This window comes from Camelus bactrianus, chromosome 6 (genome assembly GCF_048773025.1).
Source record: "Camelus bactrianus isolate YW-2024 breed Bactrian camel chromosome 6, ASM4877302v1, whole genome shotgun sequence".
In the NCBI taxonomy this organism is placed as follows: Eukaryota; Metazoa; Chordata; class Mammalia; order Artiodactyla; family Camelidae; genus Camelus; species Camelus bactrianus.
In genome coordinates, this window is record NC_133544.1 from 28839871 (window position 1) to 28852498 (window position 12628).

At 51.5% G+C, this 12628-nt stretch overlaps 1 protein-coding gene across 1 annotated transcript in view; it reads right to left on the reverse strand.

The window, feature by feature from the left end:
* Nucleotides 1-768: 768 nt before the first annotated feature.
* GALNT16 (polypeptide N-acetylgalactosaminyltransferase 16) overlaps nucleotides 769-12628 on the reverse strand; it is an 81229-nt gene continuing 69369 nt past the window's right edge. Inside the window, exons 13-15 of the mRNA XM_074365335.1 lie at nucleotides 7203-7341; nucleotides 6394-6516; nucleotides 769-2938 (exon numbers count right to left, since the gene is read on the reverse strand). Coding sequence (XP_074221436.1) covers nucleotides 2801-2938; nucleotides 6394-6516; nucleotides 7203-7341 — 400 coding nt within the window. The 3' untranslated portion in view covers nucleotides 769-2800. The remainder of the gene's footprint in view (nucleotides 2939-6393; nucleotides 6517-7202; nucleotides 7342-12628) is intronic.

The window sequence follows — 12628 nt, forward strand, 5'->3', positions numbered from 1 at the left end:
AGCCAGGGTGTGCTGGAACTGCCACCAGACAGGGCATTGCTCCGAGCCCCTTAGGCCCAGTGGTCAATTCTGGGGAATCCTGGAGGAGCACCCCTGAGACACGGTAGGGTAGTGGGCAGACATGGCTTTGCTCAGGAGAGGTTTGGCCCCGCACTGGCCTGCTCACTACCATTCATATGTGCACCAAGGCAGTGCTTATTTTTACCTGGGTAGGTTCAGCTTCTGATCACAGAAATGGAGGGGGCTTTCCATTGGTTTCCATGGAAACATTAGGCAGAGCATCTGCTACCCGAATAAACAAGGTTAGGCTGGTAGGACTCTTTCTGGAATTACTTTGCTGTTTCTACCAAGGAAAACTGTTCCACTTGTATTTTTACCACCCCTTTCTTATGTGCCAGAGGAGGGGAAGGGTAGTCAGAGGGGCCGGGCTGGAGCACAGGGAAGGAGAGAGAGTTGGCAAAAAGCAAGTATTCAGAGAAGCCCCTTTGTTTCCATTTTTAATCTCAAAGTAGCATCCCGTGATGAGGTCACAGGAGCCTGGGCTCTTGTCCCAGCCTGCCCCCACTTGCTGGCTCCCCCAGAACAGCCAGCCTATCTTTTGGGTGTCCCTGGTGTACCATGGGGCACGTCGGCTGGCCGAAGAGCAAGCTACCAGTTGCAGGAGGGGTGAGACCTGAGCGTGATTGGTTTCATTTTTACAGAATAGAGGGAGGGGGCGCTGCAGGGCTTGGTTGTGAAGTCAGAAAGGACGGCGCACTGGTGCACATGTGCATGAGAGAAGTGGTTTTATTCCAGGTGTTTTTCATAAAGACGAGGTCCTCGGGGACAGCAAGTGGCACATGCTTTGGTCAACAAGAGGAAAAGCAAAAACAGAACAGGGCTGAGTCTCAAAGGACCGCAGACAAGTGCCGAGCCCAGTCTGATCACAGGGAAGGAGGGGGCCCTCTCAAAGGCTCTCTGAGCAGCAGTCCTCTTACATTCAATGAGAGATGCCCACGCTCCCTGTCCCTAAAGGTCCATGCTGTCCGCCAGGGTGGACACGCACAACAGAGATGGCGGAGGATGAAACATCACACAGAGGACAGAAGTGTGGCCCTAGGGGCCAAGCGCTCCACACTGGTGAGCCCAGGGGGTGCACATCGGGGCACAGGAGTACTGCTGAGAGGACGCTGGCACTGCAGACCACAGCCCCAAGGGCCACATGGAGGGAGCAGGCCCCTAGCAGTTTAGGCACACCAGGGAGGGGGAGGGGAGTGGCAGCTCCGGTGACAGGTAGCTCCAGTCCAGAGTAGTTCAGACCCTTAGGGGATCAAAGGCCTCTCTCTGTATGAAACTGGGGAAATCCATGGACCCTCTCCCCAGGAAAATGCATATATGCACACACATGCACTATTTGGGGGACAATTTCAGGAGTGCCTAGGCCCTCTGGAATCCATAAACTCCCTAGGGGACCCCAGGCTGATTTGCTTTGGATGGGATACCCCCATGGGGTTCCTGGTACCACCAGTCTTCTGCCTAAGATCACACCGCCTGAGCCAGTGGGGCAGGGGAAGAGGAACATGGGAAATAGCAGAAGTGGTTCTAAGATCAGACCCTGGGGTAGGGGGAGAAGAGGCCCAGGGGCTGTGAGAAGGAAGAGGGAGCTCTGCACAAACAGGGGCCACCGGCCAGCCTCCAGGCCACCGCAGCGGCTAAGCCCCAAGAGCTTCCATCCTGCAGCTGGGAGGGGTGAGGATGAGTCCTACCTGGATGGCTTACACTCCATGACTCAGGGAATGTCGATGCTCCAGAATGGAGGGCTCTGCTCTTACCTTACTGGCCATCTGACCCTGAAACACTGTATTTACAAAGGCAAGGGCTTTGGAGAAGGCAGGAGTCAAAAACTAGGATGGTGCCTGTTCTTACGGGGTCCACATGGTGCGCCCGGGGGAGGGGGCCAGGGCACCGGCTGGTTGTTAAGGCCCAAGGGAGAGCTCTAGTCCTGACACTTATCCAAACAGAAGTGGGATCTGTTTAATAACTGTATTCCCGAGGCTGCCCCCAGAGATCTCCTTGTAGCCCCTTGCTGAGTACATGGGGACCAGAGCGCAGGACTGGAGGCACAGGGCCCTGGGACTGGTACGTGTGGGAGGAACTAGGTCCTGGGGAGAAATCCACTCTTTCAGTGCTTTGCTGCTTTTCCGTCTGCAGTTCTTCCTTCTGCAGATCATCCATCCTTTGCCCCAGATCCCATCGCTCCAGCTGCCCCTCAACCCCACCCCAGCACCTGCCTAGGACAGGCCACTGAGCTCCTCACGTCTTCCTGTTCTCTACCCGCCCCCATGGGCTGCCCCTTCCTCTACCTTCAGCCTGCCTCCCATCCATGTTGCCCACACTCTCCTCTCATGCCCAATCCCACGGGCAGCCCCCTGATCCAGCAGGACTGGTGCGAGCTTCTGTCCTCGCTCTCCCCAGCCAACAAGAGGAGGGCCCCAAACCCCTATCTGGGCCCTGGAAGGGCAAAGGGAGGGAACAAAGGGCCAGGGCATCAGTCCAATCTCTGCTCAGCAGCAGTCCAGCATCCCGACCGGCTCCTCTCCCTGGGCGAGGCGGGGACGGCGGCCAGGGCAGCAGGGCATCCATCCCCCCTGCATCCTCCCCATACAAGATTTGGAGAATCGTGTGTTGTGGCAGCGGTGTTTGCTGATGATTCTGGCAGAAATGTGAGGAGATGGAAACAGCCCGCTTTGTACTCCCCCACCCTAACCCCCTTCCGGTCCCAAAGTCTCATGCAAAAAGTACAGGAGGCCTGGGGCTACGGTCATGTGTGTGGCAACAGCTGCCACTGCTGGGCTGGGATGTCGGCCTGGCACTTGCTGGTCACCAGCTGTGTGGGCTTGGCCTCCAGGCAGAGGCCGCTGACTGAATGCTGGATGAAAGAGGCTTTTCTCCTCCATCTCTGCGGGGAGAGGCAGGGAAGGAGAGAGGAGAGAAAATAATAATTAATAATAATAATAATGTCCGCATCCTCACTAGCCGTGTATGTACATGGCCCTAGGGCACACCGCCGTTGAACTAGTCTGTGTGTCCCTCACTTAGGAGGCTCCCCAACCCCACACACAAGCTTTCAGCCCATCCCTCCAGATGCTCTCTTGCCTCTGCAGGTTGGCATGGAGTTACCACCTAGATCAGAGGCCCATAGGCTGACTCTAACCCAGAGATGTATTTTGTTTGGCCTGCACAGTGCTTATTTAAAATTTGGCCTAGTCGTCACATAAAAATCTGCATTTCCAAAGCTTCCCTTTAGATGTGGGCCCAGTTTCTTTGGTGGCATCAGCTGGGACTGAGAATCTGCTCCTGCTGCAGGTGGGGTTCTGATCTCTGTCCCCGGCAGCCCCACCTGGTCCCTACGCTTCTCTAGGGCTTCCTACTTGTCCCTGTAGGCACTTGAGTGTGAGTCCTGGACTAGGTGAATCTTTTACTCCTTCAAACAAGGTTTCTTTTTCCTGCCACTCTATGCTCTGTCCTGGCCTGTAGCCGTGCAGCCGGTTATGTACACCCTGTAGTGGGGACTGGCTGCCACCCCTGCAGAGATGAAGAGTGAAGCCAGTGGGGTGGTGGGGGCACTCGAGTCCCCTATCAGAGTCATGAACAGGCATCCAAGTCAGTGCCTTCACCTTCTGGTGTCTCCCCTGCCTCAGGCTTGACAAGGGGGCAAGAGTTGCTCCTGTAGAACGTTTTGAAAGTGGCCATCTGGAGGATGGAGTGTGGTTTGGACACTCAGAAAGGAAGAGAGGCTCAGGGCAGAGTAAACAGTGAGCCATGTCTATTTTTGACTTCTCTCCTATTTCCCTCCCAGGCTTCCCTCTCCTCGCTTCCTATATCTACCTTGTCCCCTGTCCTCCATAGGATATATGGAGTCCTCATGACCACGTGGATGGAGCCCACAGGGCTCTGAGGGGGAAAGGCCACATTCTTATGGGAGCAAACTAGGAGAAGGGAGATTCACAGCACCCACCGGCTGCAGGGCCAGGGCTGGGGCTTCAGGGAACGCGAGGTGGGCAGAGAAGGGAACCAACTGGGATGTACACACAGGGTGGAAGGCGGGGACTGCGAGCCTAGATTCCCCTTGGGAATGCGGGGCTCTGGAGTGAAGGGCTGAGAACCAGTCTCTCTGGCCCATGTGGTCACAGCAGAGAGGAGTCCCCGGCCTAAAGGTCCCGGGCAGTGGGTGGGACGGGGCCTTTGGTCCCTCGGGAACTCACAGCATCCTATTGCCTTGTGCTCTTCCAGTCTCTGACCTCCTGGGGGAGGCCAGCCACACTCTCCCCGGGTGGGCACTGATGCACCAGGCCCTTCGTTCATCCTTGTGGCCAGCATGACCTGCACTTTCCCTGATACAAGGTAGGCACCCATGCAGTTTTATTTTATGAAGAATGAATGCTTGAGGGAATGAATGAATCCCTCAGTCATGAGGAAGTGCTCCCCAATCACAGGATTCTCACTCCCCACCTGTGCAGTCAGGCACAGTCTCTGGGTCTCCCCGACCCTTCCAGCTACTCAGCCCTGGCCCGGCCAGAGAAACGACATCACCTCACAGCACTCACTCTCCCATCGCCACGGCCTTGGTTCTTGCAGATTCCTTACTAGGCAGACCGGAGAGGAAGCCCCTCGTTTCATATGTGAAGAGACTGAGGCTCAGAGAGGTCAGGGGGCGACAGAGCTGGGACCTGCTGACCCCATCCCAGAGGCTCTTGTGCCCATCTATGTCTCCTATAACTGATATCCAAGTGCCTCAGAAATGGGGCCAAAGAGGGGCCAGGAAGGGAGGTGCAGATTCGAGAAGGAACCTGCAGTGTAGATTTCATCCTGTCCTCCTGGAGGAGAGCGCACAGCTGTTGGGGGCCTGGCAGGACTTGCAGGAGCAGAAGGAATGGGGCCAAGGGAGATTCCAAGGAGCCCCACAGTCTGGGTCAGCATGAAGGGAAAAATGGGTGCTTCCGCTCCAGAGAAGCATTTGAGTGGTGGCTGCCCTGGGAACTGCTTCTCTAACTTTGGCCTCAGCCAGGAGTGGGTGGGAGTGAGCTCAAGACTTGACCCTCAGAAAGACGGGCGCTCCAGGTGAGGGGGAGCCTGGGGAACTGCCTCACTGTAGGGCAAGGGCAGTGGGCAGGGGGCAGCAGCTCAGCCAGGAAGTGTCTCAGATGTGTCCAGGAGGCCCAGCAAGCAAACCATGGCACACAGATCGCTCTCTCTCTCTCTTTCTCTCTCTCTCTCTCTCTCTCTCTCTCTCTCTCTCACATACACACACACACACACACACACACACGCACACGCACACACACACACACGCTGGAGGGAGAGAAGGGATCTCGCTGCTGTTTCAGAATAAAATAGCAAACTGCCAATCAACCCTAAAGAAAGAGCTGACCCAGGCAAACAGAAAAGAGGCGGGAGGAAAACCCTAGCAGCTGAATTAGAGAGCCAGGCACCCTCCTGCCCCTCGCACTGCCCTGCAGGCTGGCCAGGGGCAGGCATGGGAGGTCACCGGGAGGGGGTGGGCAGAGGAAGGGCTAGAACAGACCCCATGCCTTGGTGTCCATTCCCGGACAGAGGGGCAGCCCTCCCAGCCAGGAACGGAGCGGGCTGTGTCACCAGCTGCTGTGTGCCCTAAATAAGTGACTTCATCTCTCTGAACATCCATTTCTTCCTGGACAGGTGGACCTGATCTGTCTCCCCAAATTAATGAAAACAGGGCAGGTAAGAATGTTTGACAAATGCAAAAGTCAGTGCTCAGGCAAGCCTGGCATGCCAGCTTGGAAATCACTGTGTCTGGATCTCAGGGTCCCTAGTCAGCAAGCAGTCAAGAAATACTGAGCACCTACTATGTGCTGGGATACCTACTATGTGCTGGGGTGAGACTGTGGGCTTAGGAGTCACATTGACCTGGGTTTGAACCCCAGCTCCACTCCTTCCCAGCTGTGTGATCTGATGTATTAAATTCAGCGAGCCTCGGTTTTCTTGCCTCTAAAATGGGGTTCATACCAGGGCCCAAGTTGCTGGGTTGCTGGGAGAGTTAGATGAGATGGTCTATGTAAAACTCCCAGCACAGGCTCTCGGTAAACGCTAATATTTATTTTGGCTGTGCTGGTTGTCAGGGGCCAGAGAAACAGTGTCGACGAGACAAATAATCCCTGCCCTCATGGAGCTCACAGGTTGCACGATGGACATTTAACAACTATTTACCTGAAGAAGTACTTCTTCATGAATAAAACAATAGACTTGACCTGGACACGGGCATCAGCCCCCACAGACCCTCACTCTAGAAGGCTTGTTTGAGTCTATGTGTCACGTCTCCACTGTGTGTTCTCCAGGGCTGCTGGCCATCCTGTGCCCAGGGGCGAGGAGGCTTACCTGCCTGCCTTCTCTTGGGTTGCACATCTGCAGTACGACCAGGGTTCCAGGGGAGACAGAGGTGGAAGTGGTAGCCAGGCACTTCCGCTGCTGCTGGATGAGATGGTCACTGAATAGCCACGCCTGTCAGACAGGGAGCAGAAAGGCCGGTTCAAAAAGTATAGTGATAGATGGATAGATGGGTAGATAGTTAATAAAGCAAATACACTGTGTATCTTGGTAGAATTTTTTTTTTTTTTTTACAAATAAGAAGGATGGATTTACGGGTAGTCATTGTACAATGCTTTCAACTTTTCTATGTGTTTGAAATTTTTCATAATAGAGTATTGGGGTGGGGAGCTCAGCTGGAGCTGGCCAGAGGGCAATCGAGGATGGATGAAAGGATGCTTGGGATGGGGAGAAAGACAGGACGTGGGAGCAGGGCAGCCAGGGAGCCAGCCACATCGTGGTCTACATGACCTGCTCTAGTTTGACGTTGGTGCATCAACATGTGGTACACATGGGAGTCCCAGGCGCCCTGCGGCTGGCCTGTCATACAGGCTGACCACAGCTGCAACGCAGGAGAGAACTGGGCACTGTTTGGGCAGCATTCCTCCCTCTGCAAGGAGAAAGCCAGTGGTGCTCAGAGGGCAACTGTGTGACAGGCTAAAATGGGGACAGAATGTGGCAGGAGCAGAGTGCTAGGGGACAGCTCACAGGGTCCTTGGGAAAGGGGGTTAGTGGAGGGTGAAAACAGAAAGATGAGAATGGGCAGAAGAAAGCCCCTCACCCCACACCCAGGCCTATCCCGGAGGTCCCAAGCAGCTTACCTGGGCCACTGGGGGGTTCTTGGCGGACCCTCTGCAGACCCCCATTCCGAGCAGGAAGTTGCCAGCCGTGTCCTGGCCTTGGAATTCTAGGCAGTTAGCCCCCTGCTTAATGATGCCCGGCACTTCCTTCACAGGGACACTGAGAGAAAAGGCAGTGATCAGGCTTGTCCTCTGCCCTCTGCAGGCTTACCCAGAGGGCAACACCCAGTCAGCCCCCCGGGCACCCAGGACTCCGTGGGGTGGGACCCTGGGGGGAAGGCCCAGCAGCAGAGGGTGCTGAGCAGGGATGCCTCTGGAAGGCTGGGCCTCGCCCCGCTGGGTTCTGAGCACCTCTGGGAACCTCAGGGAACCTCAGGGACTGCCCTGGAGGCCAGGCCTCGGAGGACCTGGTGAGGAGAGAGCTCAAACCAGAAACCAGGGCTCCCCAGCCCAGAAAGAGGATATCCCGGGTAGAGGCTGGGGCCTAAATGTGGGCTCAATAAGCAATCTCCAAATGACAGGGAAGGGGTCGCTTTGACAAATTTAATACACACAAATATGAAACTGTATTCAATCTCACTAATGATTAAAGAAATACATATTAGGGAGTTACCACTGTTTACCATATGTATATATATGTGTGTGTTTATATATATTTGTATATATAAAATGATATATATTTATATATTTAAATGTATGTGTGTGTGTGTATATATATATATATTTTTTTTTTTTAATATCAATACCTGTGTTGGCAACAGCTGTGGGATTGGATCTTTTCATACTGCACAAGTGAGAGCACAAGTTGGCCCATCTTTTCTGGAGGACACTGTGGTATTATGCATCAAAGACCTTAAAAATGTACACACCTTTGACCTAACAATCCCACTTCTGAGAACTTAATATCCTAGGGCAATAATTATGGACGTGTACAGAGATTTGGTTTAAAGGCTGTTAATTCAGAGTGACTGATTATGCTGAAAACATTGGAAATTCCTAGATATCTAACAAGAGGGTATGGGCTAAGTAAATTCTGATTCAACTGTAGGATGGAAAACTCTTTAGCCATTAAAAATGATTCTGAGAAAGAATACCTGGCAATGTGGAGAAGTGTTCACAATATACTGTTAAGTAAAACAGGCACGTTTCAAAATAGTATATTATTAAAACATTTTATATGCACAGGCAAACATGCTTAAACACACACATACACACTGACATAAGACGCACTGTCTTACCACATGGGTAATAAACCTAAGGAGGCTGCTAGTCCCAGCTGATGAGGGCTTATACTCCTGGGTTTAGAATGTTATATACGAGCTTGGATTATGGATGCACAGAGGGATAATGGGGAACCAGGAGAGCTTAGAGTCTGACCATGTGCCTAATTCTATCTGCCTCTCTGTTATCTTTGTCAGGAAGAGAACTTGGGCAGGGGGCGCAGATCAGACGGGGTGTCCCCCTCTGGGTGGGGCTTGTGCATTTCAACTAGCCACAGTCCCCTCCACTCCCTATTGTCATCCCCATCCACTTGACTTATTTCCATTACCATTCTAATCACTGTGAGTTTTAAGTTTGTAACCTCTGCTAGGTGCAAGGCTGTTGAGAGGCAAGAGCTCCACCCTTCTGCTTCAACCAGGGGCAATGAGTTATATTTCCTCTCTACAGAGAGTAAGGTCCTACTGGGGCCTCTCTGAGAGGCCAAGGTTGTGCCAGACCTTTCTCTTCTCTTCCTCTCCCTACCCCTTGCTGCTTAGGCAGATGTGCAAGTTGAACAGTTTTCAGAGGTGAGGCAGGCACTATCCAAATGTGGCAATGGCCACTGGCACCACAGGCCTGCCCACTGAGGCTTATGGAAGAAACCCAGGGCTTGGGCAGCAATCTCAAGACCAGATGCAGCTCCTGAGGTGTCTGAGTGGTAGCAGCCCTGGAGCAGCTGGGATGACTCTCACCTGCTTCCTCTGCTCCCGGGCAGAGCCAGGCTAAGCCATCCTGTTTGTTGGTCACCCTCTTAAGTCTGCATCTGCTTCCCTCTCTATGGATCACCTCCAAGCTGGGCTGCCATTAGCCCTCACGATGTCTTTGTAGAAGACATCTTTGCTATAGGAGCCCCTTTCTCAAGATACTTCCATCTGTTATAAAATCATCAGAAAATCTGGTTTTGTTAGAAGACTTTCACTGCCATCTTCCAGGAGCTGTTGTAATAAATGTGCCATATCTACTGCATGACCAACACCCTTGCAAATGTGATGTGCTTGTACAATGCCCAGCCTGCACAGCTGTTCCTGACCAGCCTAATAAAAGCAATATATTAGCAATTGCTGAGCCAGCTGCAGAACTCGGATGTGGAAAAGGGGCAGAGTTGTAGCAGCACTGCAGGCCAGCCTAGGAAAGCAAAGGCCTCTCCCTTCAGCCTCCTTGGCCTCCCCATTGCCCATGTGCAAGTGCAGCCCAACTACTAGGATCCCCTATTTGGAGGAAAGTTGGTATCATTTGGGCCCATAGATCTCCTTTTGAACCAACAGCCTGATCCCTTCCTGGCCCCTCAGCCTGAGAACTGAGGCCAAACATGAATGAACAGACTGAGGATGAGTAATCTGGATCGGAATGAGCTGCATTTTCTACCTAAACAACAAAAAATCATTTTTAAACTCCCACACGGTGACAGAACAAACAGAAGATGACTTATGCTTCTTATTGAACAAAGCTGGTTTCATCCACTCTCCTGTCTTGTGATCGATCCAGGCTCCTGATAGGCATAAACTACTTCTTTCTCTCAGTCCTCCGGGGATGACATGGGACAGCGTGGAGGGACAGGGTGTGAGGAGGAGGGGCACAGCCGGGTCCTCCCCAACACTTCCCCTGGGCTCCCCAGCTCCTGCCTGAGGCCTAGAGTCCATGGCTCCAACCGGATGTTGCAGGAACTCTGACAGAATGGAAAGAACTGACCATGCTTTTCTCCTCAGAAATGACACATCTGAATGAAACTGTCCCCTTAAAAGTGGGCACTTGAGGAAGCTGTTCATTTATTATACTTTTATAAATTAATGTTCTTCCCTTCACAGCTATCATCTGGGGAGCTGGGGTTATCCAAGCTGCCAACTTTTTTCAAGGATGTTGCCGTTGCTCTAACTGTTTTGGAATTCCTTGAACGTAGCTCCCAGAGTCACTTTATTCTTGTTCCTTATTTCAGTCTTGTCACCCTGTATTGAGGACCCAGGACTGTATCATCTGGGGGAATCAACTAACTTATTCCCTGGACTTGGCTGCAACTTAACCACAGCTGTATTCCAAAAATCAAATCTGCCCTCAAAGGACAGAGATGTGCCTCCTTTGAGGATATGCAGGCTCTGAAGGGTGGTGTGTTCTAGAAAGCCATGGCAGAATCCTTGGGAGACAGCAGTGGAATAACCCATTCCCCAAGGTGACAGATCTACAAGAGAGAATGCTAATTTCAAAGTTATTACTGAGGTTTATTCACTGTGCAATTTATTCAGTTAAAAACATTTATCAAGGGGTGGGTATAGCTCAGTGGTGGAGCGATGCTTAACATAGATGAGGTCCTGGGTTCAATCCCCAGTACCTCCATTAAAAAAAATTTTTTTTAAAAAGGGAAGATGTCCAAGTAGTAGGACCATGAGCTCGCCTCTCCGCGACCACAGCAAAACCACAGCTGACTGCTAAACAACCATCGGAAAAAAGAGACTGGAACTTAGCAAAAAAGATCTTCAACTGGAAACATACAGAGGGAACCACATTAGGATGGTAAGAGAGGCTAGCGATATATTTGGGCCCCATATCCTGCCCCCACCAGTTGGGCCACCCACAAACTGAAGAATAACTAAGTTGCAGAGACCCTCCCACAAGAGTGAGAGTTCTGAGCCCCATATCAGGCTCCCCAGCCCAAGGTTCTGGCACTGGGAGGAGGAGACCCCAGAACATCTGGTTTTGTAGGCCAGTGGGGCTTAACTCTAGGAATCCCACAGAACTGGGAGGAACAGAGACTTCATTCTCTTGAGAAGCATACACAGAATCTCGTGTGTGCCAGGTCCAAGGGCAGAGGCAGTGATTTCATAGGAACCTGGGCCAGACCTGTCTGCTTGTTTTGGAAGTTCTCCTGGAGAGATAGGGGATTGCTGCGGCTCAGCCAGGGAACATAAAAGCTGGTGATGGACATTCTGGGAGTGTTCATCTACATGAGATTTTCTGGAGGTTGACATCTTGATTGGATCATTAGCACCAAGACCTGGCCCCACCCAACAGCCTGTAGGCTTAAGGGCTGGGAAGCCTCAGGCCAAACAACATAGTAAGTAGGAACACAGCCCCAGCCATCAGCAGACTTCTTGAGCCCCAAACGCCTCTAGACACAGCCCTACCCACCAGAGGTCCAGGACCAAGCTTCACCCAGCAGTGGGCAGGCACCAGCTCCTCCTGCCAGGAAACCTGCATAAGCCTCTAGCCCAGCCTCATCCACTAGGGGGCAGATACCAGAAATAAGAAAACCACAATCCCAAAGCCTGTGGAAGGAATCCACAAACACAGGCCAGACTCTACACTGGGACTGGCTGGACCCTGGCCCTTGGGTGACAAGAGAGGAATGTACTGCTGGGACGCACAGGACATCTCCCACAGAGGGCCACCTCTCCAAGGTCCTACCTAAAAATACAAATAGAAAGATAGACAATATGAAGCAGCAGAGGAATATCTCCCAGGCCAAGGCACAAGATATAATCCCAGAAGAAGAAATAAGTGATGAAGAGATAAGCAATTTATCCGAGAAAGAGTTTAGAGTAATGATAGCGAAGATGTTCAGAGAACTCAAGAGGAGTATAGATGCACAGAGTGAAGTTTTTAGCAAAGAGTTGGAAAATATAAAGAATACCCAAACAGAGTTGAAGAATAAAGTCACTGAAATGAATAACAACACACTAAAAGAAACCAAGAGAAGACTAAATGAGGCAGAAGAACAGATCCGTCAGCTAGAAGACAGATTAGTGGAAATCACTACTGCAGAACAGAGAAAAGAAAAAGAATGAAAAGAAATGAAGATAGTTTAAGAGAACTCTGGGACAACATGAAGCACATTAATATTCACATTATAGGGGTCCCAGAAAGAAAAGAGAGAGAGAAAGGACCTGAGAAAATTTTTGAGGCAATAATAATCGAAAACTTCCCCAACTTGGGGAAGGAAACAGTCACCCAAGTCCAGGAAGCACAGAGAGTTCTGTACAGGATCAACCCAAAGAGGAACACACCAAGGCACGTAGTCATCAAATTGACAAAAATTAAGGATAAGGAGAAAATAAAATCAGCAAGAAAATAGCAACAAGTAACATACGAGGGAACTCCCATAAGGTTATCAGCTGATTTTTCAGCAGAAACTCTACAGGTCAGAAGGGAGTGGCATGATATATTTAAAGTAATGAAAGGGGAAAACTTACAACCAA